General features: G+C 36.6%; 2 protein-coding genes across 2 annotated transcripts; both read right to left on the reverse strand.

The window, feature by feature from the left end:
• Positions 1 to 15,857: 15,857 nt before the first annotated feature.
• LOC133801314 (LOB domain-containing protein 4) lies at positions 15,858 to 19,092 on the reverse strand. The gene is made up of 2 exons (XM_062239483.1): positions 18,536 to 19,092; positions 15,858 to 16,668 (listed from the first exon to the last, which is right to left on the reverse strand). The coding sequence occupies exons 1-2, from the start codon at positions 18,734 to 18,736 to the stop codon at positions 16,333 to 16,335; spliced, it is 537 nt and encodes a 178-aa protein (XP_062095467.1). The 5' UTR covers positions 18,737 to 19,092; the 3' UTR covers positions 15,858 to 16,332.
• A 2,708-nt stretch (positions 19,093 to 21,800) lies between these two features.
• LOC133799650 (uncharacterized) lies at positions 21,801 to 24,594 on the reverse strand. The gene is made up of 2 exons (XM_062237648.1): positions 23,723 to 24,594; positions 21,801 to 23,109 (listed from the first exon to the last, which is right to left on the reverse strand). Exons 1-2 carry the CDS (start codon positions 24,592 to 24,594, stop codon positions 21,801 to 21,803), a joined length of 2,181 nt encoding a protein of 726 aa, XP_062093632.1.
• Between the last annotated feature and the right edge of the window lie 3,400 nt (positions 24,595 to 27,994).

A 27,994-nucleotide genomic window follows, 5' to 3' on the forward strand; every position in this document is an offset into this window, starting at 1 on the left:
GTTGTATTATTACAATGTGATTCCCTTTGGGCTCAAAAACGTCGGGGCAACATATTAGAGACTGGTAAATAGAATGTTTGTCGAATAGATAGGAAACAACATGGAAGTTTATGTGGAAGATATGCTGGTCAAGTCCAAGCACAATAATAACCATGTTGATGACCTCACAGAGTGCTTTGCTATACTTCAGAAGTACAACATGAGACTCAGCCCACAGAAGCGCTCATTCAAAGTATCTTCGGGAATGTTTCTTGGATATATATTAAACACTTGAGGCATCGAGTTAAACCCAGATAAGATAGGGGCCTTAATTGACAAGCCTTCACCTTGAAAGCATAAAGATGTCTAGAGTCTAATTGGACGTATGGAGGCTTTGAGTAGGTTCATCTCGAAATCTACGGACAAGTGCTTACCATTCTTTAATCTTCTGAGAGGGGGAAAGAGTTTGAATGGTCAGACGAGTACGAGCTTGCTTCTCAAGCTCTCAAAAAGTATCTCGCTGAGCCACCTATCTTATCCAAACCAGTTACAAGGGAAATATTATATTTATACCTCGCTACAACCGAGCATGCAATCAGTGCAACATTTTTCCAGAGGATAAAAAAGTACAAAAACCTGTCTATTATGTCAGCAAAAGATTACAGGGGAAAAATCAAGGTATCCACTTATGGAAAAACTCGCATTGTGCTTAATACATGCGTTCCAAAAAAATCGACCTTACTTTTAAGCACAGCCCATACATGTGTTGACTGATCAGCCATTGAGACATATATTATTGAAACCTGAAGCATTCGAAAGACTATTGAAATGGGCAGTCCAACTTGGGTAGTTCGAGATTACATATCACCCGAGAATGACGATAAAGGGTCAGGCCTTGGCTGACTTCATAGTTGAATGTACAGGGATAACCAACGAAGAAGTCGTAACCCCAGCCCACGAGCTGTGGAGACTAAATGTGTAACGCCCTACTTCCTTAGAGCCGTTACTAAGTGAGTTTAAAACATGCATTTAACTCGCTAATCGAGGTTTTAAGGAAAAAGTGTGAATAAACCATAAACCTGAGTCATAAACTTGAGAATAATTCTATTTACTGAAAATCATAAAACGTTTAACATTTAGGATCCTAAAACACTATTTAGAAATATTTACAACTCAAAAATATAATCAGAGTCGGCTAAACGACAAAATCTAGTTTCAGTACAAACATCTCCCAAAATACCCCTGGCTGTGGCAGCCAGGCAGGCCAAACATGTACATGCCGCTTCACGCTCTCCGTACTCATGGTTGGTCGACCTTTCCCTTGCCCTTACCTGCACCACAGAGCACTCGTGAGCCGAAGCCCAGCAAGAAAACCCTCACAAGCAGATAACATATGCACATTTAACACTTAGCATATAAACAGGCCATCAACAGGCTATACACATACGGCCATGCCATCCCAGGCGCTTTACCAGGCCCTGGGTTCGCGATCTCCACCGTAAGGATATCCCAGGTATCCTTTAGGGTCTCACCCAGGCAACTCGCACTCCGCGTGCTAAACGATGCTCCCAACCTCTTGCCGCACTCGACCTTGCACTCCAAGTGTTTTACGCCATTCTCGGCCCCTTGCCGTTCCCGGCCTTGCTGACCTCGGCATGCGCCGTTCCCGGCTCTTGCCGAACATTTACACATATGCATACATAGCATAATAAAGCAAATACTAAACATGAACAGATTTAATGAAAGGGCTATGCCCTACAACACAATCACATAGGGCTCAGCCCTGCATACGAGCTCTATGGAAACAATGGTTTTCTTACCTGTGTCCCGAGCTTCCCAAGCACAGCGATCACGAGCACAGTCCTCTATCCCGAGCCTCGAAGAAATCCAAGTCACAACGCATGAACCATAATCAACCATCACATTCTAATCCACTAAATAGTTGTGAGTCATAATTCTAACCTCCAAGACATTGGTTTCTACCAAACCGGGTAGTAAGAACCTTCCCGAGCCTTAACGTTCAAGTTCCCAAGCTAAAAACCCTCATTTTGCCAAAAAAATCACATTTGGGCCGCGGCTCAGCCTCCCTTAAGCATCGCGGCGCGCCCCTAGACAGAAGCAAAATTGCCTCATATCTGCCAGCCTAGGGCCGCGGCGCCTGGGAAATTCCCTCGAAGACCATTAGCCTCAAAACGCAAGCAGGCCGTGGCACTGAAGAACAGGGCCACGGCGCGAGCCCGAAACCCAGAATTCCCATGCAAACTTTTCAAGCTAACACCCCTGGAATCATTCTAAACACATCCCAATAGCATAATTGAGTCCCACACTCATACTAGTACACTTTAAGCAACACATAACCTTAGAGAAACCAATCAAAATCCTGCCAAAACTCAAACTCAATTCCCTAAGTTCTAACTCCTCAAACTTCAATAAAACAGAGAAAAACTTAGATAAAACTCAAGCTTAAATCCTTACCTCAAGAACAATTCGACCCTTAGCTGTCTTTAACCTTGCTCCTTGCTTTGATTCCCCAAATTGCAACCTCAAATCCTAAGCTTTCCCTCAAAATTCCCTTGGCAAGTTAAGAGAGAACAAGAAAGGAGGAAGAGAAAGAGAGAGAGAGTTTGAGTTGGTTTCTACAATTCTGAAGGTTCCTTATATTTTGTTTTATTTAACTTAAGCTTTAAGGTTACCTCAAGACTCGGGGTACCAAAAACGTCCCCGAGGGAAAAATGGTAAATTTCCCCAATATTCCCTCCTAGACATTCTAACCTCAAATATATCTCCAAATATTTATTTCCTTAACCCGATAACCCCGTAAAATATCTAATACCCGAAATACCCCTCGACTCGCCCCGAGTCGGATTCTCAACCCCGTTGTGACTTTCTGGCTAACGGCTTCTTAGAACTGTCTCGGATCGTGCTACACAGATATATCACACATATATTGCATTTATGCCCTCAACGGATAAAATTACATACATGCCCCTAATAACCAGACGGGGCCCACATGCATATTTAATCCACCTAAACATGCATTTTAAATCACATACTCATCAAATTCACATATAATAACAATAAATCACTTATTGCCCTCCAGGCACACTAATCAAGGCCCTAAGCCTTATTAGAAAATTTGGGACGCTACAACTATCCCCTCCTTACAGAAATTTCATCCTCGAAATTACCTGAACAACTCAGGATACCGCTCCCTCATCTTTGATTCAAGTTCCCACGTCTCCTCCTCAACCTTGATGTTCCTCCATAGCACTTTCACCAAGGCGATGGTCTTGCTCCGCAGGACTTTATCCTTCCGGTCAAGAACCTGAACCGACTTCTCCTCAAAGGAAAAATCCTGATCCAGCTCCAAATTCTCATAACTTAGAATGTGCATCGAATCTGACACATACCTCCAGAGCATGGATACATGAAAAAAATCATGAACCCCTGATAAAGCTGGAGGCATCGCTAGCCTGTAAGCTACCTCTCCAACCCGTTCCAGAATCTCGAAGGGGCCAACAAACCTAGGGCTCAACTTGCCCCGAACACCAAACCGTTTCACTCCCCTCAAAGGTGAAACCCTAAGGAACACATGATCACCAACCTGAAATTCCACGCTCCTGCGTTTCAGGTCTGAATAACTCTTCTGGCGACTCTGGGAGGCGAGCATTTGCGCTCTAATCTTCTCAATTGCCTCATTGGTCCTCTGAACCATCTCAGGACCCAAATAGCTCCTCTCACCCGTCTCGTCCCAATGAATAGGTGATCTACACTTTCGCCCATAAAGCATCTCATACGGAGCCACTCCGATAGTTGCTTGATAGCTGTTGTTATACGAGAACTCAATCAAAGGGAGATACTTACTCCAAGATCCACCAAAATCTAACACACAGGCTCGTAGCATGTCCTCCAATATTTGAATCCTCCTCTCAGACTGTCCATTTGTTTGAGGATGATAAGCGGTACTAAACCGTAACTGTGTGCCCATTGCCTTTTGCAGACTCTCCCAAAACTTGGAGGTGAAGGTGGGGTCCCTATCGGATACTATCGATCTCGGAGCCCCATGAAGTCAAACAATTTCCTTCACATATAGCTCAGCATACTGCTCCACAGTATAAGTTGTCCTAACAGGCAAAAAGTGGGCGGACTTGGTATACTTATCCACAATCACCCACACCGAGTCATGCTGACCTACAGTCTTCGGCAAACCAACCACAAAGTCCATGGTGATATATTCCCACTTCCATTCCGAAATCCCCAGAGGCTGCAGCAATCTCGCTGGCCTCTGATGCTCAACCTTGATCGGCAGACAAGTTAAGCACTTGGCCACATACTCCACCACATCCCTTTTCATGCCCGACCACCAATACAAAGCTCTCAGATCTTGGTACATCTTCGTCATACCCGGATGCAAGGAATAGGGAGTGGTATGTGATTCATCAAAAATCTCCCGTTGGATATCAGAATCCATCGAAACACAAATCTGACCCTTGTACTTCAGCAACCCCATCTCTGAAATGGAAAAGTCCTTAGTCACTCCGACTAAAACGTTCTCCCTGTGACCTCTCAACTGGGAATCTTTCTCCTGCGCCTCCTTGATCCTCTCGAGGAGTGTAGACTGAAGAGTGATGTTGGCTAACCGGCCAACCACTAATTCTATACCCGCTCTAGTCATCTCCTCAACTAGCTTATTGGATATCTATCTCAAACTGAACAACTGTCCTAGGCCTTTCCGACTCAATGCATCAGCCACTACATTAGCCTTCCCAGGATGGTATAGGATATCACAGTCATAATCCTTAACCAACTCTAGCCACCGTCTCTAGTGCATGTTCAAATCCTTCTGAGTAAAGAAGTACTTCAAACTCTAGTGGTCGGTGTATATCTCACACTTCTCACCATATAGATAATGTCTCCAAATCTTAAGTGCGAACACCACCGCTGCCAACTCCAGATCATGAGTGGGATATCTCTGCTCATATTCTTTCAACTGCCTCGATGCATAGGCTATCACCTTACCAGCTTGCATCAGCACACACCCCAAACCCTGCCTGGAAGCATCACAATAAACCACGAACTTCTCATTATCTGTTGGCAGACTCAACACTGGCGCGGTGATCAATTGCCGCTTCAACTCTTTAAAACTGTTCTCACATCTGTCTGTCCAAACATACTTTGTCTTCTTCTTTGTCAATTTTGTTAACGGCGTAGCTATCCTGGAGAATCCTTCAACAAACCGCCGATAATATCCTTCCAATCCCAGAAAACTTCTCACTTTGGGAACGTTACTCGGTCTAGGACAATCTCTCACTGCCTTAATCTTACTTGGGTCAACCAGAATCCCCTCCTTACTGACAATATGGCCCAGAAATGAAACTTGTGATAGCCAAAAATCGCACTTGCTGAACTTAGCATATAACCTGTGCTCCCTCAACTGTTGCAATACCAACCGCAGATGCTGCTCATGCTCTGATTCTGACTGAGAATACACTAAAATTTCATCGATAAATACAATCACAAACTTATCCAGATAGTCCTTGAAAACCTTGTTCATCATATCCATAAAAGCTGCTGGGGCATTGGTTAATCCAAAGGACATAACCAGGAATTCATAGTGTCCATACCTTGTGCGAAAAGCAGCCTTTGGTATGTCCCCTTCTTTGATTCTTAACTGGTGGTAACCTGACTGGAGATCAATCTTGGAAAACACTGTCCTTCCCTGTAGCTGATCAAATAAATCATCGATCCTTGGTAGTGGATACTTATTCTTAATGGTCAACTTGTTTAGCTCCCTGTAGTCAATACACATCCTAAGAGATCCATCCTTCTTCTTGACAAACAACACTGGAGCACCCCATGGCGAAGAACTCGGTCTAATGAACCCCAAATCCAGTAACTCCTGTAACTGAATCTTCAACTCTTTCAACTCTGCCGAAGCCATTCTATAAGGTGTCCTGGATACTGGCTCCGCCCCTGGTGCCAACTCAATAACGAACTCAATCTCCCGCTGTGGCGGCAAACTTGGCAGATCTGCTGGAAATAAATCCGGAAACTCACACACTAGTCTGGTCTCACCCGGTCCAACCGACATAACCCTAGAAGCATCCACAACATTCGCTAGGAATCCTATGCAACCCTCCTACATCAGGTCCCTAGCCCTCAATGCTGGTCTCACCCGGTCTTTAACCTTGCTCCTTGCTTTGATTCCCCAAATTGCAACCTCAAATCCTAAGCTTTCCCTCAAAATTCCCTTGGCAAGTTAAGAGAGAACAAGAAAGGAGGAAGAGAGAGAGAGTTTGAGTCGGTTTCTACAATTCTGAAGGTTCCTTATATTTTGTTTTATTTAACTTAAGCTTTAAGGTTACCTCAAGACTCGGGGTACCAAAAACGTCCCCGAGGGAAAAATGGTAAATTTCCCCAATATTCCCTCCTAGACATTCGAACCTCAAATATATCTCCAAATATTTATTTCCTTAACCCGATAACCCCGTAAAATATCTAATACCCGAAATACCCCTCGACTCGCCCCGAGTAGGATTCTCAACCCCGTTGTGACTTTCTGGCTAACGGCTCCTTAGGACTGTCTCGGATCGTGCTACACAGATATATCACACATATATTGCATTTATGCCCTCAACGGCTAAAATTACATACATGCCCCTAATAACCAGACGGGGCCTACATGCATATTTAATCCACCTAACACATGAATTTTTAATCACATACTCATCAAATTCACATATAATAACAATAAATCACTTATTGCCCTCCAGGCACACTAATCAAGGCCCTAAGCCTTATTAGAAAATTTGGGACGCTACAATATGTCGATGGATCCTCTAACAAGAATGGATCAGGGGCAGACATTATCCTAATAACCCCATCAGGAAACAAATTTCATTCAGCTTTAAGGTTTGACTTCGAGGCCTCTAATAACGAGGTTGAATATGAGGCACTATTAGTAGGGCTCTAAATAGCTTTCGAGCTAAAAGCTAAATCCATTCACTGCTATAATGACTCTCAATTGGTCGTCAACCAAGTCCTAGGAGAATACCAGGCTCGAGGCACTAAAATGGCAGCATACTTGGAAAAAGTCAAAGCAGCACTCAGACAATTTGAGTTCTACGCAATTGAATAGGTTCCATGAGAACATAACTCAAATGCAGACGTTCTAGCTCCACTCACGAAGACTAGGGAAACTGATACACTTAATGTGGTACCAGTAGAATTTTTGCCAAAACCAAGCATAACCGAGCTTGACAAAGTCGAGATCGATATGATACACTCACAGCCTACTTGGATGACACCCATAATCGACTACCTCAAAATTGGAAGCCTCCCAGTAGACCGGAACGAAGCTCGAAAGAGGATATTCCATGCCATTACTAAGATGTGTAACTCCACTCGAAGCTAAAAAGATCCTAGAAGAAATTCACAAAGTATTTTGTGGAGATCACACTGGGGGGCATAACCTCTCAAAGAAGGTAATTAGGGAAGGATATTTTTGTCCTACTATAAAGACAGACTCATTCGAATATGTCAAGTGTTGCGATAAATGTTAACGGTTCGGCTCAATACCTCGAGCTCCACCAACCGATCTCACCATGATGAGCTCCCTGTAGCCATTCATAGTATGGGGAATCGACCTCATAGGATCTTTACCAATGGGAAAAAGGTGGAGTCAAATATGCTTTGGTTGTTGTGGATCACTTCACAAAATGGGCAAAGGCTGAACCTCTGGAAACAATCACTTCAAAAAAAGTCTTGGATTTTATGGTAAAGAACATAGTTTGCAGATATGGGATAACAAGGAAGATTGTCTCTGACAATGGGACCCAGTTCGATAGTGAGCTGTTCGCACAATTTTGCAAGAAAAATGGGATAATTAAAAGTTTCTTTTTAGTAGCCCATCCCCAAGCAAACAGCCAGGTCGAAGTCATAAACAAGACTCTAAAGAGATCCATTAAGAAAAGGCTCGAAGAAGCTAAAGGTGGGTGGCCAGAAGAATTACCACAAGTCCTATGGGCTTATAGAACGAAGGCTCAAACCTCAACCAGACATACACCCTTCTCCCTAGCCTACGACTGCAAAGCGTTGCTTCAAATCGAGGTCAAAGTTCCCACTATCAGACGAGTAGCATATACCCAAGACTCAAACCAATCTCAACTCAAAGAAACCCTAGATTTAATTGAAGAAAAGCGAGATGAAGCCCAACTTAAAAATGATGCATACCAGCAAAGGGCTACCAGATACTTAAGTAAAAGAGTCTGAGACAAACACTTTGGATTGGGAGATTTGGTGCTTAGGCGTGTATTTTTGGCCACATGAGACCCCTCTACAGGAGTGCTCAGACCTAATTGGGAGGGACCTTACCAAATCGAATCCATCATTCGACCTAGAGTATACAAACTAGCGAGATTGAATGAAGAGATGGTTCCACAAGCTTGGAACGGTGAACATCTACGACCTTATTATCAATAATGTAGGAATGATGTTTATTTAGTTGTAACAAAGATTTTATTTTTCGCTTTTATTATTAATAAAGAAAAATTTCTTGTTCAAAATATATTTTGTATTGGTATATTTTTTGCAAGCTCTAAAAATTCAATAACCTAAGATTTCACAATCGTAGGAATTTAAAGGGGCATAAGTGGTATACAATCATACCATAGGCTCGAAAAAATATAGCATAAATAAAATATAAGGAAAAACAATAATAATTAAAGTGCATAGATCGTCAATATCTATGCATAACCAGACACGAGCCTAACTTAACTACTAGTCTGAAATAACTAGCACAAACAAATCGATACAATAATAAAGTGGGAATTCTATATTAACCAATAATATTCATAAATCGAGACAGAGCTCGAATTTTTTGGAAAATAGTTTCAACCTCGCAACCTTGAGACCAAACTTGAGGATGAGGAAAAGTTACTATCGCTAAGCAAGAAATAACAAGACTAATGGGACTACACACCAACAAGTGTTTTTAAACGCAAAAATGCATGGTATAAGTAGTGTTTGAACTTGAATATAACGAGGTCAAAATTGTGCAATTGAATGAACTATGTATGAATATATAGAAGTTCGAACCTAAGAACGAAATTTTATTTGTGTAGATAAACAAATATAAAAGCAGGTCCCTAGTATCATGCTCAAAATATTTCGACCCTGGAATATGATGCATAGTATTAAGGCGAAAGATATAAGTAGATAATATGCATAAAGATTTTGAGATAAAAATTTAAGGATAAATCTACTAATAAAAATATATGAATATTCATAGGAGATAATAGGGTAGGTGAACCTGAGCTATAATGTAAATTGTCTCGGCCCCAAGGGCCTTAATAGAATATATGCAGCAAAAAAATAAGGGATGCATACCTTGTTAAGAAATAAAAATGAACTACGCCTGAGCAGCTGGAGTGGACTCGGATTCTTTGCCCTTCTCCTCCTCTACGCTGGCTTTGACAGTGGTGCCCACAGTCGGCTCCTCTTCCGCTAACTGAGCCTTCCATTTTGCCACGAACTCCTCCTCTTTGTCAACCAGAAATGAAGTATCAATATTAGGGTTCAATGACCACATTCGATACATGGCTCTGTCGGTGGCCCACTTCTTTTTGGCTACAAACTCTTCGAGCATGCACTTCTTCTCATCCTCGAGGATGTCATAGGCCACGTTTTTCTCCTCTTTAAGGCGCTCGACCTCCAAAGCTCTTTTATTGAGCTCAGCTTTGGTAGCATCGAAGTTTGCAGTCTTCGTGTCAAGCTCTGCCTTTAGATGGTTAGCCTCGACCTCGGAGGAGGAGAGCTTGTCCTGGGTTTCTTTTAAAGCATTCTCAGGCTTGGCCTGAGCTCCCTTGGCCTCTTTTAGGTCATCTTTGGCTTGAATTCAGGCATGACCTCGTTTGCTACCTCGGGCTTTAAGCGAAATCCCGAGAATGCTATCGAACTCTGAATCCATATCACCTAAAAAACAAGAGTATATTAGCAATTGGTTAACATAGCGAGATCAGAAATAGTTAGTAGGGAAACCTAACTCGAAGATTCTGTCGAGCTTGAGCTTGGGGACCAGGAAATCCCTCTATCTTGTGAGGATTCTAAGGGAGTAGCTTCTTGGTAGGTGGGGAATAACCTAGACAAATTCCTATAGTTATTGGTTCCATATTGAACTACTATCCCTTGCCAAACCTCGTTTAAACTATACATTGTTTGAAATCTACCTAACGAGCTATCGTCTTTGTGAACCTTAAAATCTACCCTCGACCAAATGGAAAAGTTGTTATGGACATTGTTAAAGAGAATAAGGACAATGGACTCATATTTCAAAATAGTTGGAGACCACATGGACATATCCAACACTACTTTACCTCCTGACGAGCCTGGAGACGCTTCATCTTGAGCCTTGCTACTCGACCTGGAAGGCCCTACTAGCTGTATGTTCAAGTCCTTTCTTTTTTTTTCATTGAGGATTTAAAGGGCGAGGAAGGGGGACATCTTCCCATCGAGTATATTTACAAGTCAAAAAGTCATCTATAGACTCACCTTCATCAAGGAGCTTGCAGAGGTGCAACTTATCCTCGTGCAAGAGATAGAGGAGAGATCACTGCCCATATGGGAGCTTCAACACATTCTCCCTATGGTCCACCATATCGTAGGTTAGCTTTGGGCGATCATAGTTGGCTGAAAAAAAGCAAAAAGAAGTGAACATTCGAGCTTGAAAAAGACCGAAATAAAAACTGTTTTGAAAGATAGGTAACTTACGAGGGCGTTGGAATGGGAGGAATTTTGACGATTCGAGACCATTCATCCAAAAAAATTGCGTTTTGAAGTTTGGAGGATGATTGGGGATGTCCTCAAATAACCGTTTTTCTCGAGGCCAGCTCGAGAGGTAATAAAAACCATCTCCACCCTTCGCTCTGCTGGGATTGCTTTTCAGGCAGAAAAGGTACATGATCTCATAGGGAGATGGACATTCTCACTTCATCTCATGATATAACGACTTCAGTGCTGCTAAAACCCTGTATGAGTTGGTTTGGAGATGGAAATGAGTTATACCAACATAGTCGATGAACATTATAAAGTAATCTTTAAGAGGCAGAAGAGCCCCAGATCGCATGTGTTCGCGACTCCAGGCCGTGAACTTAACCTTTCTTCTTGAGTCGTCCTCACTGTTGACCCAAACTCTTAAGTCTCCTTGTTTTGATGATTAACAAATATTTGATTATTATTTGTTACTAATGATTTGTTGATCTTGTAGCAAAAACCAAAGTGAATTAGCACTTCAAAATCAAAATTATGACCAAGGGCAAAATGGTCATTTTACCAAGTTTTCCGGAAACGACCCGAAATGGACTTCAAGACTCAAGAAACTCAAGATAAAGGTTTAACTTCATTTCTTAGTCTTGTAAAGTGATTGCAAGTATACTTTAAGTCAAAAGTATAGAATTTGGCTCACTCACGCACTAAAAAATGGTGATTTTTTAAAATGATAAATAATTATCCTAAATTCACTTTTAAGAAAATACATCCCGATACGGTCGTAACGCAATTGGAATTTTTGAAATCGGATAAACGAGCTAAAAGTTATAAAGAATTGAAAAATGGGAAAATAGGCTTAAAACTGATTTTGCTCTCTGTTTGCCATCCGGAATTCCGGATGGGCAACCGGAATTCCGGTTGCTTCCAACCGGAATTCCGGTTTCTCATCCGAACTTCCGGTTCGCGGCAGACAGCTTCGAAAATTGATCCCTAACGGCTATAAACGACTAGTTTTTTCCCAAACTCTATATAAACTCGTTTTTCACTCAAATTTGTAGGTTGGTTGAGCATTTATTACATATACCAAACCAAATCCATTGATTTCAAAGAGCTTTCAAAGTTTAACTCATCCAAACACATATTCACACACTTGAGCCAAAATTTGTATTTATTTCTTCTAAGTGTGCTTGCTAATCACTCTAGGTTTCTCATTGTATTATCATACTTCTAGAGTGATTTTTGCTTGTAATATCAAACACATTCCCATATTGAGATTGAGGTGAGGTTGCCACCGGTTTTGTAAACAACCCGGTTAGAGTGAGATTAGCACTTCAACAATCCGAAAAAGAGGTTGATAGTCCTTGGTGGTGGAAAACTATTGTAAGAGGTTTGGAAATACCTTGGTGAAAAATTCCCGGTTGTAAGGGTTAGTCAAGCCCGCTAACTTGGCTCGATAGTTGAACTCAAAGCTAGGTCCTTAGCTTTGAAGACCAAGGACGTAGGTGGCTTAGTTCTACCGAACCTTGTAAAATTCGAGAGTTTGCGATTTCTTAACCTTCAACTCTTTACATTACAAGTTTAATTATTTGCTATATCTATTTGATTGCCATATTATTTGCTTATACTTGATAAATTTGATTTATTGCATAATTTGGCATATTAAGTTTTAAATTTCCGAAATTAGTTTAAATTTCCAATTCACCCCCCCTCTTGGAAACATATCTTGGGTTAACACTCACCTGGAGGATAACAACTACTCTCATCAGCTTTAGGAGCTCGAAAAATGAGATCCCCTAACAATTTGAGACTGTGACAAGGTAGTTAGTCTGATATCTGCCATGTGGTGCGGATGGTACTCTTGTACAGTTAAACCTCGAAAAACTCACCCTAAAGAGTGGGGATAGAAGAGAGAGGAGGGGCAGATGAGGGGTTCTGGCTTGATGAGCTTTCCATGAACTCAAAGGAGAGCTGACCTAGGGGATAAGCTATTGTAACTTAATATTGCAGATCTAAGGGAATTGGACAGATCTCAGGATTTGGATTTGGATATATGGAAAACCGCAGTCTCCTTCACTTTCTTTCTTCAACATCGATGATTTGACGTCAAAAGTGTGCTTGAATGTCACGATCGAGGCATACATTGTGCTCTCGAATTAACCGTTGATTCAGAGTAAATGGAGACTCAACTTGAGGTGATAGTGGGTGGTAAGGGATCGCAAGCTCGAGCCCCCATCGATTCTCTGAAGACCGTGACATCTAACAAGAAAGAAAAAGGTGAGGACCCATCACTTAGAAAGGATGGAGATAAATTTTTTTGAGGAATTGAGATCGAAAGCTCAAGACAAAGGGATTAAAAAATGTAAATAAAAATTTGAGACTAAAGACTTGAAGTAAGCAAGGCGACTTGGATGACCTAACCGAGCTAATACAAGTTTAGGGCATCGAGAGTGACCCAACATGTGAAGTGGGAGGTTGATTCTGAAAAACCCCGATTTTCAAGGAAAAGTGTGCATATAAACCCTATTTCTGAACCCTTATACCTTGTTCTATAAAATACCATCGCATAACCCTTTCAAATCCCATAAAAAATACCACTTTTTCTACAAATTTGCCTAAAAAAACTCATTTTTGCCATTTTTTATACCAGTCTATTGGATCAAAATGCCTTTTTATTCTATAAATTTCCAAAAACCCAATCTAGAACCAGTCAAGCTTTTTCTATAAAAACTACAACAAGAAGATTAGAAAACATACACATTGAGACTTGATGGAAGAATCGAAGAGTCAACTAGTAGTATCTGTGTAAAGAGATCCTTGGAAACTCGTCTTCGAAAGAGGAGGTGAGTGGGGAATTGAGGAATTCTTGAGATTTCTTTTCTATTCTTCTCAAAGAACATGGAAGTTTTTAAGAGAAATGAAATGAAAGTGGTGATTGAGGAAGAAGAAAAGGTTTATATAGGATGGACATGGGGTGAAGTTTGGATAAATCTGAACTGTTGAAAGAGAATTAAATGAGATCTAGTGGACGAAATTTAATCTTGAAGATTGGCAACAAAAAGGTAGAATGGGAAACGATGTGTGTAGAAAGAGAGTACTTGAGTATGCTCAATGTGCAATCCCGTAGTGACACGTGTCCATACTCGAGTGTGGTAGGTGGGCATGTTTCTCGAAAGTGAAGTTCAAAAGTTTCATTCTCATAGGATTCGAATCAACACTTTTGAAGAGGCAAAATGTTACACCCAAATTTCGAGAATAAATAAATAGCCTCGAAATGTAGGTTCGTAAGTTGTAAGCTCAAAGTTAACAAGTATTGGTGTTATACTTGCGTAAATAAACACGAAGTTTTAGTGCCATGTCATCAGCACACGAGCATGGGTTGCAGGCTCGAAGGTAGAAGTCTTCTCCAAAGGGATGAGTTCAAAAAACTAGTCGAGCAAAGAGGTGGTGAAAACTAGAACAGTGGGCTCGAAATTACGTGATCTCGAAAGCGTGTTGAAGCAGTGTTCAAGCTCGAAGACGCGTTAAACATACACACATAAAAGTTGTTAGGAAATCTCTATTTCTTTGGGATTAGGTTAAATCGTGTATTGAATCCCTATTTTTTTATGGGATCTTAATTTTTATAATACATTTAAGTTGTATTATTATTATTATTATTATTATTATTATTATTATTATTATTATTCAAACATTCAATTGAATTTATATTTGAATATATGTTGTACCTTCCCTAAACTTTTGGGAAGTTATTCTTGTAACCAAGTCTATAAATAGTTTGGATCTGGTCATTTTTAGACACACAACTTGGCACTGAAAAACGCTATGTGAAATTGCTCATTCTTGAAGCTTTAATGCAAACAAGTTAATAAAAGTGACTCGTGGACGTAGGGTAGATTTTAATTGTTGAACCACGTAAAAATCTATTTATTTTCTTTTCTTCCTCTTTAATTGTTTAATTTCTCTACATAATTAAGTTGACGAAAAACGACGTCAACATATATATATATATATTTAAAAACCATAAACAATGTTTTGGTTTAATTTTTCTTTTAATATATTTATGTTATTCTTTTATATATAATATTGTTTATTTATTTGAAATTTATATGGTAATGATACAAATTTAATAAAAATAATTAATAAATTCTATAAACAATACTAGGGGTGTTCATTGGATGACATCCAATGTTTTTAAGCCCATCTGATCCGATCCAATCATCCAATTGGATGTTGGATTTTTGGAACCGATCCGATCCAATCATCTTGAACCAACCGATCCGATCCGATCCAATGGATGATTGGATCGGTTCGGTTCCATCCATTGGATGCATCCATTGGTTATCCGTTGGATCGGATCGGATCCATCCGATCTTTTAAAACCTTATTTAAGCTGATTTTTTTAAAAAAAAAATATTATTTCAATTATAAAAACACTAATTACTCATTCAAATAATAAAAATATTTAATTGTAATGTTTAGTTTAGGGTTTTTTAATCATCCCATGTGTGCAAGCCTATAGTAAGCTACAGTGAGGTATTGGATGTAATTGGATGGAAATTGGATCGGTTCGGTCGGTTTTTATTGGATGTCGGATGGTCATCCAACAACCGACCAATCCAATTTGGATTTTTAAAAATTACATCCGATCCGATCCAATAGTAATTGGACATCCAATTTTTGGCGGTCGGGTTTTTTTTTATCGGTCGGTTTTTATTGGATCGGATATTTTCTGCACACCCCTAAACAATACTATGTAAATGTGTATTGCGCGTTGATTGTATCTACTATATATATTGGTGTAATTGTTCAATTTTATTGTATTTCTACAAATTTTACCAAGAATTTTATATTTTTAAACAAATATACGTAATATTTGTAAATTTCCTTAAAGTTTTCTTCGATATCAATTATTTATAATATTTTTATAAAATTATAGTGCCTACTATATTTTTATTACAATGATATTTTCATCCTTGGTTATAATAATAGTTCAGAGTTGGTTATTTTGGTTGCAGCTCATTTTAGCTGTTGAAGTACTTCTCTCAGTGAAAATTCTCTCATTTCACTAAAAACTTTTCTTTCTAGAATCTCATATCATAGCTTTTCAAAAATGAGAAAAAGAATCTCATTTTATAGTATATGTATCACTAATAGTATAGTGTAATCAACTCCAAATATAATTTAAAGTAAAAAAAAAAAAAAACTTCCAAAATAAAAATAATTATATTACTTGGATTAAACGAAACTCCATGCAGTAGATGGTGATCTCAACTTACTAGACCCATGTAATCTAATCAATAGGGCTAGACAGTTTGAGATTACTTGCTCTTTCAAGAAAGTAAATTGTATTTACACTAACCCCAGTTCATCAATGACACAATTTCAAACAAAAGCGGGCGAATGGCCTCCACCACCGCTTCTACGCCGCAGCTGTGCGGTGCCATCACCGCCTCACGTATTGCTTCTACCCCGAATGTATATATAATAAGGTTTAAGATGTAAAATTTTACCTACGGTAGACAATATTTAATTACTATATATATAAATTATATATTTTTAGCAGTAGTGATAATCCGCATATTGTCTACCCTAGCACCACATTGTCTCTCCAAAGCTGCCTTGGTCTACGCTCATGTCCATTTCAAAAATGGGCTTGGGCTGAGAGCCCATGAGCTTGGACGAAGGTGAGTCACTGTTGCTTGGGCTAGCTGGGCTTAGCCCATGACTGGACAACGAAGCATTTTGCCGGACTCGCAAGTGCACCACTTCAGCCTGAGCCAATGCTAATTGGGCCTGAAGCACGTCGATTTGTTGTTGGAGAGAAGAGATGGCCCCAACGCAGCCGTAGACTGGGTCACGCACCCTAGCGTTTGCTTCGTAGACCATGCTACTCACAGCATCCCCTCGATGGTGGACCGGTAACTCCTGAAAATTACAACAAAAGCCCAATGAACTTTCTAATTACTCTGTTTGGGTCAAGACCCAATTTAGCCGTGGTGTGGTCACTGCGTAATGATAACATCATGTTGTGATATTTAGAAAAAAAGAGAGCATAATGTGCGTCATTTTATCAGAGTACAATATTCAAAGTATGCCTGCAACATTTGACTATTGTTTTTTCTTTCCTTGCAGCCTCTTTTTTTGGGGCCGGTACCAGAAAAATCTAGTGTTGTCCTTACAGTTACTTTTGACATTAATCGACTTTAGTTATTTAGGTAAAGAAAGAAAATTTACAATGAAGAAAAGAAAAAAGACGCATGCATACAAAATTAAGTAAAAGAATATTGTTAAGAAGTACTAAACGAAAATTACTTGATGAGGATTGGTACAATTAAATACTCGTTCTCATATATTTTTTTTTAAAACTAAAGTATGTGACACCTGTTATTAAATCTAAACAATTGTGATGTGTCATAACAAATAGTGTTGTTCTCCATGAGAAAAATAAAAAATTTAAAAAAGCATATAAATAATTGAATAATGAAATAAAAGTAAGAAATCACAAATCTAGAGAATTTTTGTATCTAGAACTTCTATTTGGATTTTATAGGTACCTATCTCTGTCAGCGATCAGAGGAGCACTTTTCTTTTTAACCAACAAGATTTCTTTTAAGTGTTTAATTTCGGCATCTATTTTAGTAACTAAAATGGTCCCAGAGATGAAAAAGGGACTCCAACATTACATTATGGTCATTCTTTTATTTATTTTTTTCTTTCGAAATAATATATTTATTTTTATATATAAGAAATACTAGAAAACATCTTCACGTGATCAGGTAAAAAGCCCTTAAAAAAGGTCGAAAATAATAAAAACATAAACAATAATGTCAATATTAAAATTTAATAATTCAGCCATAAGAATGAACACTCTCCTTCTCAGTAATTTACTTAATTACCCTCATGATAATCAAAGTCATGCCCAACAACTCCCATAATTTTGTCCCTTTAGTTAATCTGAATTTTCTGGAAATTAAGAGTATAGCGCATTAACATATATATACTTGATAATATTATATATATATATAAATATATACATATATATATAGAGAGAGAACTAAGAATTTAGTTCAACAAATTATAGACTCTTTCGAAAAAAATATAACTAGAATTACCAACCACATTGACAAAGATGGGAGCTTCTGTCTCTAATGTCACAATTCTTAAAGATCCATTAGAAAGAAAGAGGTTGATTTGGGTAGCTTATATTTTCTTCTGGTTAGCTAACAATCTTGACCCGTAGCTAGTGAAAGAGTTGGTGAGATGCTGTTTTTTTTTTTAAAAAAAAAAATGAATGCATGTGAGAACAACTTCCAAAGTGACTTAATTCATACAACTAATTTAAGCTCTTAATTTACAAATAATATCATCAATTTGGATAACATATAATAACAACACCAATAATTAATGATAACATGTAAGTTTTAAACTACGTACACGTTTATAGAAAGCAGTATATATTACTTTGAGATCTCTCTATCTAAGTCGACTAATCTTTCTCAACATTTAATTAAACTAATAAACTTATTAGTTATAAAAGATAAATATGGATGGACTAGCTTGCTACCAAACACTTCTTTGTTTTTATTTTTTTATCTTTTTTCTCTCTTTGTACTTTTGTCATGGAATATAACTTTGCGACTCTCTAGGTTTGAAGTTGAACTTTAGGGGTAGGGTATAATGAGGGGTGGAAAAGAAGTGGAGGAAAAAGACAAAGGAGATAGGATGTATAAGAATAATAATCATAATTAATAATTAGAAAAATATAAAAATGTACAGGTTACTGTAATTTTACCTGTAACATCTTGTTGACATTACTAGCACCAAAAACCTTGTGCACATTGGCAAACTTTTGAGGCTCATCAGCAGGAAAATAAGGTGCAAACACACAATCCTGGGCGCACCTTCGCCGGAGGAGTTTGCAGGCCGCACAGGGAGAAGGAGCGCCTTGTTTTCTACCTCCTCCCCCACCCCCACTACTGCTTGTGTCTTTCATCCTCACTTCTACCTAACTCTACTTAGCTAATTAATTCAGTTAATATATACTACCACTACTACTATGTAAATATATATATAGTTACTTGGGAACTACGAAAAGACACGTTTGAACACTTTGTAGGGTTGATGAAGACAATTAATGCTTCCTCTCTCTCTCTTTCTATCAATCAATTGACGAGTAGTGGATTGTAGAAGCTATATAATCGAGAGAAAAATGGGAGAAAGAAGATGTACATTAAAAGTAGTAGAAGAAGAAGAAAAAACAAAAGTTATAGCGGCGAAAAATCAGAAAGCAAGTGATATAGAATTTATATATATATAGAGAGAGAGAGAGTGAGAGAGTGAGAGATAGAGAAAGAGATAGTATAGAAGGGTGTGAAGTGGAAGGGTAGTGGGGATTTATATATAATAGAAGAGAAGGTAAAGGGTTCGGAGAGAAAGAGCAAATACATCTGAATGTGGGTCCTACAATAGATAGAATCCCTTCACATTTTTAGTCAGACAGAAAACATCTCTTAACATGACTACTTTTGGCGCCTTTTTTATTTTGTATTTTCTTTTCTTTTTGTTGAGAGTGGATTTTCTACCTTTTTACTATTAAATAATCTTCTTCTTCTTTAATATTAAGGATAGATATCTATTTGCTACTTTGTATTTTTGGTACTATCCGATTTCAATAATACTTATATGGTATTTTGTATTTTAAAATCGTACATATTTGGTACCCTAAACTCAAATTTAATTAATAAAATTTTACCAATTTAATCAAACTGTTGTCAATTATGTAAGTTCCAAATTTAAATTTAATTACTTAATTACATATAACTGATGACAGTTTAATCATATTTACAAAATTTTATCTATCAAATCTGAATCTAGGGTATCAAATATGTATAATTTTAAAATACAGGGTACCATATGAGCATTATTGAAAACAGAAGATACCAAAATGATATTTTGCAAAAATATTGGGTACCAAATGAGTAAATTCCATAATATTAAATATGTTTATGATATTGCTGACCGCCGGTTATGATCATATGTACTGTACATAGCTATAAATTATGTTGGAGTAATTTTTTACTTATATTTTTTTTACAGTTTTGATCAAATTCAAATTTACATATATTTTCACACGGACAGACTCTAGTTTCAATGATAGAGTTAGGACTATATTATTATTATTATTATTATTATTATTATTATTATTATTATTAATGTATATTTAATCTTTTGTGTAATCCTTTCCGCTAATATCTTTCTCTAGTGTTTAGTTATGAATTAACTTGTTCACTACTTGGGGATCCAATGCATGCTTTTGTGTTTCACACTGTGTGTTGTCATTTAGTATAGCAATAACGAATTACTTGTGTGAACATATGGACTTACAATGAGGTACAAATAGAAGTACTCCTTTTCCTTTCCATTCAATTAATTCCAAAGAAATAAGAAACGTAAAAAAGAGAAAGAGAAATGGTTTCTTTTTGTTGTTTCTAAAAAAGAATGAGACGATGTGTAGGGTTGATAAAGCCAACCATTCTTCCTTTCTGTTTGTTTTTGTTTTACTTTGCTTTGGTCATTTTTTTTTCACAATGTTAATCAAACTTTGAAGTGCATAAAAAGGAACTTGAAAAAGCATCTCAACAATATTGGTAGGTATATGCCCCTTTAAGCTGTCTTGAACAGTAATAATCTTGAACATCACAAATTTACAAATAAAATATATATTGTTATGATTTTCTCATTTAACTAGAACATAAGGATTGTATTGAGTATGTGTTAGAATGTGGAAAGTGGTCTTGAAGTAGAATGTGGTGCATGGTAAGAAATATGATGTTCTATCTCAAACTAATTGGTGATGAGTAGAGTAACACATGCTCTTATAAGTGGTTTGATGATCCCACATGCTTTCCATGTGAGATTCTATTATCTAACATCTCCCCTCAAGATGGTGGCTATTTTTGCTCACCAATCTTGGATGGCTCGATCGTAAGTGACTCTTTGGCTCTTTTTGCTCTTTTCGGCTCACTATCCCCGAATCACAATGACTCCTTTTGGCTCTCTTTTTTTGGATTGGTTTTGGATTTGGATTGTGTTTTACTCGTTAGAGTTTTCTTTGGCTAATGATAGCATGTTAGAATGTTAAAAGTGGTTTATAAAGTATGAAATAGTACATGGTAAGAAGCATGAAGTTCCATCTCAAAACTAATTGGTGATGAATGGAATAACTCATGCTCTTATAAATGGTATGATGATCCCACATACTTTCCATGTAGGATTCTATTCTCTAACATGTACTGTTAGGGAAAAATATCTCATATGGAAAGTATGGAAAATGTGTGGGTACATTCAACAATACATAAGAGCATGTGTTACTCTACCCATCACCAATTGATTTTAAGATGGAACCTCATGCTTCTTACCATGCACTCCATTCTACTTCTAAACCACTTTCCACATTATAACATGGCATCAAGAGCCAAAAAAAAAAAAAAACTCTAAGAACTATGTATTCGATCCAAATCCAAAAGTCGTCCAAAAAGAGAGCTAAAATAGTCACTTATGATTCTCTAACAGTACGTACAAAATAACATATAAAGATTAATATAAAATAATACAATAAAATGATCTAGAAATAATTCATCATACATATAGAATCACAAAAAAAAAAAACCATAATATATTATATTCAACAATCACTGAAGATAAAGATAAACCTGGCCCTAAGAGCATCTCCAATGCAAACTACTCCAACATTGCCTAAAATGTCTAAATCAACTAAAAAATATAATTTTTTATTTTCTCTCTCATCCACATCACTTTTGGCAACATATTTCTTAAAAATACTCCAATGCAAGCTACCCTAAAAATTGCCAACCATGGTCCCCACATATTATTATTTAATATATTATTTTATAATTATAAATATTATCATACTAAATTTTTTAAATTCATATATTAATATAAATAAATAGTACATGATATTTAAATTAGACTAAATTTAAAAAAAACTTATAAAATGACATAATCATAATTAATCAATCTAACATAATTAAAAAAAACTAATTAAAATGATTTCCAAAATTTGGCCATATGTGTTCCACCAAGTCTGCTTGAAGATTGCGATGAATATTTCTATCACGAATTTCAGCATTTCTTTGCAGCATTGTCGGGAAGTCGGAAATATGTCCATGCAATACTTCAACTGTTGGGGTGTTTGTAGGGCCGTCATCATAATTAAAATCAACCAAACTCTCATATGCATCTCTTTCATCCTCGACAATAATATTGTGCAATATGATACATGCATACATAATATCTTTGAGAACATCTCTTTGCCAAAAACATGCAGGTCCTCGTACAATAGCAAAACGAGATTGAAGTACTCCAAATGCTCGCTCAACATCTTTACGTACCGCTTCTTGGTATTGAGCAAATGATTTTCTTTTCTCTCCTTGAGGTAGTGGGATAGTTTTAACAAATGTACCCCACTCTGGATAGATACCATCTGCTAGATAGTACCCCTTGTTGTATTGTGTGCCATTTATTGTAAACTCAATTCTTGGAGCTTGCCCTTGTAAGATTTCAGTGAATAATGGGGATTGATTTAACACGTTCAGATCATTATTGGATCCCAGAACACCAAAAAATGCATGCCATATCCAGAGATCTTGTGATGCAACTGCTTCGAGCATGATTGTTGGCCTGTCGTGATCACCTCGCATGAATTGTCCTTTCCATGCAACTGGGAAATTTTTCCATTCCCAGTGCATACAATCAATGCTTCCCAACATGCCTGGAAAACCACGCACCTCCCCTATTTTAAGTAAGCGACGAATGTCCCCAGCATTGGGCTGTCTTAAATATTCAGTCCCAAAAATATCATTCACTACTCGAACGAAATTGACTAGACATTCAATAGCAGTAGTTTCACCAATTCGAACATACTCATCAACATAATCGGCAGGCGCTCCATATGCCAACATTCGCATAGCAGCGGTGCACTTTTGTAATGGCGAAAGCCCCATTCTACCGACTGCATCAAACCTCGTATGGAAATACTCTGAATGATTTTCTAGAGCTTGCACTATGCGTAGGAATACATGTCTACGCATTCTAAATCTTCTTCGAAATTGATATTCTGTATACACCAGTTCATCAGAAAAGTAGTCATCGAACAAACGTTGGTGTCCTTCTACATGACCTCTATCAATGTGGGCTCTCTTTCTTCCTTGTCTTGTTGAGCTACCCCCATCCATGAGCGCTTTGAAATATTGATCATCATGATCGTCAGTACACTCTGCAATTATGATATCCTCTAGACTCATATTGTCGTATGGATTCGGAGAATTTGGCGAATCCATTGTTGAACTTAGAGTATATGATATTTGGGAATGAAAGATGAATGAAAGAGTAAAATGAAGGATTGAATGGAGAGTTGAGTAAAAGGAATATTGAAATTTGGTATTTATAGACATGGTAGCCGTTTAAATATAGCCGTTAAAATATAGCCGTTAAAATATAGCCGTTGAAATATAGCCGTTAAAATGTAGCCGTTGAAATATAGCCGTTGAAATATAGCCGTTGAAATGTAGCCGTTAAAATGTAGCCGTTAAAATATAGCCGTTGAAATATAGCCATTGAAATATAGCCGTTGAAATATAGCCGTTGAAATGTAGCCGTTAAAATATAGCCGTTGAAATATAGCCGTTAAAATATAGCCGTTGAAATATAGCCGTTAAAATGTAGCCGTTAAAATATAGCCGTTGAAATATAGCTGTTGAAATGTAGCCGTTAAAATATAGCCGTTGAAATATAGCCGTTAAAATATAGCCGTTGAAATATAGCCGTTAAAATGTAGCCGTTAAAATATAGCCGTTGAAATGTAGCCGTTGAAATATAGCCGTTAACATAAAGGATAATTTATTTAAATAAAATAAAATACATAATAATGCGGTTGATAAAAATACATAGCAATTACAACTTCAGGATATTATTCTTAATATAAGTACACAAGTTTTCATGATCTTTCTTTTGTTCATGAGTCATATGCGATGTGTCCATGATGAGATAATCCATGTATTTTGTCATCCTATTATCTTCTGCCTCTTTCTCTTTTATCACCACCAATTTCTCCAATGCAGATGCTTTCCGTTCACTAATCTCTATAAATCTAGCATGTGTGTCTTTTTTTTCCTTCCCTTTTCTCTTTGCTGCCTTTTGGCCAGTAGGGCGCACTTCACGTACTTCATCATCACTGATGTCTGCATTGGAAGAAGAAGTAAATGCCCCTGTATCTGACACCTTTGTTCTCTTACCACCTTTTGTTTGGTACATTGTATTCCATTTCGGCTCATCCTTTAGCAATCTCCAACAATCCACAAGCAGAAAATTTGAGTTGTTATTTTCAGATTTGTACAATTGATGTGCATTCTCAAGAATTTGCTCATCAGACCAACCACTGTGATGTGCTAATTGAACTCGTTTATAACATCCATTGAATCGCGCCACCTTTTGATTCATCTTGTTCCAATGGTCTTTGCATTGCCTTCCAGTCCTTGCTTGCTCACCTTTTTGGTTGGTGTTGAAGTAATCTGCGATTCGAGCCCAGAAATGTGTAGAAGTCTGGTCATTCCTCACAATGGCATCCTTAGATGTATTAAGCCATCCACTTATCAGAAGTATAGTGGCTTCCTTGCTCCAGCTGACTTTACATTTATGCCTTGATTCATCTTCATTGTGTAGAACTACATTTTCCAACCCTTCAACACTATGTTCAGGTTGGGTTTCAGAGATAGATGTCGATGATGTTTCACGATTCAAATCAATACTTGGCCTATAATTTCTTGAAACCATTTCGGGTTGGTGTAGGGAAGGCATATGAAATGCATATGGTAGTGAATTTGTTGGTGTGAAGAATGGAGCTTGTTGGGGTGTCTTAATAGAGCCAAAATTTTGGTAAGGGTAAGAGGACATGGGATAATTTTGAGAATTTGGAAAACTTTGGTTAAATTGATAATATTGAAAATTTGGATTTTGAGGATTAGTAGAAGGAGTATTTTGAAAATTTTGATTGAAATGAGAATATTGAAAATTTGGATTTTGGGGATTGGTATATGGAGAAAATGATGAATTTTGAAAATTTAGATTTTGGGAGTTGGTATTTGGAGAATTTGGAAAATTTTGAGAATTTTGGGAATCCATTGGTAAAAAAATAAATTTTGTGATATTGATAATTTGGAAGAAAAATGTATGAAATGGTGTGAAAATTGAATGAAATAGATGAGTATTTATAGAAGAATTTTTTTTAATATTACCATTTTTTACCAACGGATACATTTCTTATATAATATATATGTGTATAATTAAAAAAAATAATAAAATATAAAGAAGGCACCGTTGCCTCACAGAGGCAACAACTCCTTCATTATTAATTGGCAACGTATGGCTACAATGGTAAGCCATTTTTTTTATATGTTGCCTGTCAGAAAAAGTCAATCGGCTACGTATATAGCAACCAGCATTGTAGTTGGCCTAATGGGCTGGCTTTGAGAGAGACTATTCGAGGTTCAAAGGACCAAGTACTGTTTAAGTTTCATACATTAGGTTTGAGCTAGGGTTCTGACAGTAATTGTACTTCTAAACATGAACCTTCATTATACAGGTATAAATAAATATAAAATACATGTAAAGACTCAAAACTTACAAGTCTCCTACTATATAATGTACCATTTCTCAATCTCATATTCCAGTTTCATTTTCTGACAAGAATAATGGAGTTCTATCTAAAAATCAATTGGTGATTAGTAGAATTATCCATGTTCTTATTAAGAACTCAATATTTTTATACTTGTTCCATGTGAGACACTATACTTCAATATCTTCCTCCAGATGATGACTATTTTTTGCTTACCAATCTTATGATCACCGAATCACAAGTAGCATTTCTCAACTCACTTTTTTTTTGGATCTCAAGTATTTTTTTGTATTATGCAGATCTCGTGCGACTTAGCTTGCTATATAGGTCTCATGCAGCTTACTTTTTATTTTTTTTAATTCGGCTCACCATTTGGATAGGTGTGGATCGAATATTCGCTTGGAATATGACTCATGATACCATGACAAGAATCATAAAGTTCCATCTAAAAACCAATTGGTGATTAGTGAAGTTACCTATGTTTTTATTAATGACTCAATATTCTTACACTTGTTCCATGTGTGACACTACACTCTAATATTTTCCAACACCAATTGAAATGTACCACCTTAATAATAATGCCAAATTGCAAACAAACATTTCATGTAATGTCACAATTAATTTATTATTTATTTACTTTTAAATTCTATTCTCTTTTCCATATATAGTCACACTTCCTCTCTTACAAATCCATTTTGGAGAGAATATGAATTTGTTAATGATCACTACAAGAAAGAAGGCTTTTTCCGGTGCAATTCGTAATTGCGCCGGAAAAAAAAACTTTTACCGGCGCAAGTAGTGAAATGCGCCGGCAAAAACAAGGTTCTTTGTCGGCGTTCTTTTGCGTCGACAAAAGTTTGACAATCTAATAGAAGAGATTTTTGCCGGCGCAATTCACCTAACGCGCCGGCAAAAGTCAACATGAAAATTAATGTGATGCACGTTTTCAAGGAGGTAGGTGGCCAGACTTTTGCCACCGCGTTTTGTTGCGCCGACAAAAGTCTCAAAATGCGTCGGCAAATGTATACTTATTTAAACGACGTCGTTTTGAACTAGGGTTTCTCTGATAGACTTTTGCCGGCACAACGAAACGCGCCGGCAAAAGTCATAACGATATACCACAGGCACCCGAGCCTTCTTCCCCATTTTTTTCAATTTCTCAATTTTCTCTCATCTTCAACCTTTTCTTCTCTTCTTCAACGACACCACCCCCTTATTTTCCCTCTCAAGGTAAGCTCCTCAAGGTAAGTTATTTTATTTTCCCCATTGTTTGTTTGTTTTGCCCACAAATTTTCCCTCTCATTCCTATTTTTTTTCTCAGTTGTACACCGGACCACCACCAGCCGACCGGACCACCCCGCCACGACCGGACCTCCACAATAACCGGTATACAAATATATATATATATATTTATATTTATGTTTGTTTTTTTTCTTTCTGTTTTGTATTTTCTTATTTTTTATTTATTTTTCTTTTCTTTTATTTTTTTTATTTATGTTTACATATGATTTAACTTTTTTTTTTCTGTTTTTTTTTTTATTTTTCGTTTTCTGTTTTAAATTTTAGAAAAACTGCTACAAGAAAAAATCAAATTTTATGTTGTGCATGCTAGGATATTAAAAGTCATTACATTAGATGATCTAATCTAATATCATAATTAGAAATTAATCTAATTAGTATTTGATTAATCTTAAGATTATGAGATTAGATTTGGTATTATAATAAGATTAAATTTTAGCAATTAAAAATCAAATTTTAAAATATTTTAGAAAATTTAAGTAAATATGCGTTTATGTTGTGCATGCTTTGGGAATATTCTGTATATTGATATAGTAATATTATGTATATTTTTGTGTGTAGTTTGCAGGTTTTATAAAATTTTGGGATAGTTTAAAATATAGCTGTTATGCTGCACAAATTTTGTTAGTCTTAGGAAAATTAACATTAATTAAAAAAAATATAGCCGTTAACTTTAATTTTTATTTTAATGCTTTATATGCATTTGTTTCTCTTAATAACAACTATTTTAAAGTTACTTTTATAATATATGTTTTTTGTATTTATTAATTTTTTTTGTAAAATTAAAAAAACAGATTTGAATATGTATTTTTTTTTTATTTGAATGCTTTATATGTATTTGTTTATTTTTTTCTTGTTAATATTTATTATATTGTATTTTGTGATATATGTATTTTAGTTAAAGGATGAACTTAAAAAAATTAGATTAATAATGTATGTTTATATTTTTAAATTGTTTTATATTAAATGTGATATGTTTGTAAATATGTATTTAATAATTTTTTTTTTGTATTAATAAAAAAATCAGTTTTGGTATATGTTTTTTTGTGGTTAAATATTTGTATATATGTAAATTGATGTATTTGTTAATGTATATATATGTTTTGTATGATCTGGGAATATTTTGGTTATATATGTGTTTGATTTGTAGGTTTTAAAAATTTTGGGATAGTTTGAAATATAGTTGTTATGCTGCCCAAATTATGTTAGGATTAGTAAAATTAATAAAAGTTTAATAATTAATTAAATAAAAGTTTAAGT

The sequence above is a fragment of the Humulus lupulus genome, chromosome 9 (assembly GCF_963169125.1).
Source record: "Humulus lupulus chromosome 9, drHumLupu1.1, whole genome shotgun sequence".
NCBI lineage: Eukaryota > Viridiplantae > Streptophyta > Magnoliopsida > Rosales > Cannabaceae > Humulus > Humulus lupulus.

Excerpts from the sequence above, each read along its gene's own strand:
- LOC133801314 (XM_062239483.1), bottom strand. The coding sequence starts at position 18,736 with ATGAAAGACACAAGCAGTAGTGGGGGTGGGGGAGGAGGTAGAAAACAA. Across the intron at positions 16,669-18,535 it reads ATGTCAACAAGATGTTACAG|GAGTTACCGGTCCACCATCG; the intron begins GTAAAATTACAG and ends TGTAATTTTCAG.
- LOC133799650 (XM_062237648.1), bottom strand. The coding sequence starts at position 24,594 with ATGGTTTCAAGAAATTATAGGCCAAGTATTGATTTGAATCGTGAAACA. Across the intron at positions 23,110-23,722 it reads ATTAAGAATAATATCCTGAA|TTCAACAATGGATTCGCCAA; the intron begins GTTGTAATTGCT and ends ATATACTCTAAG.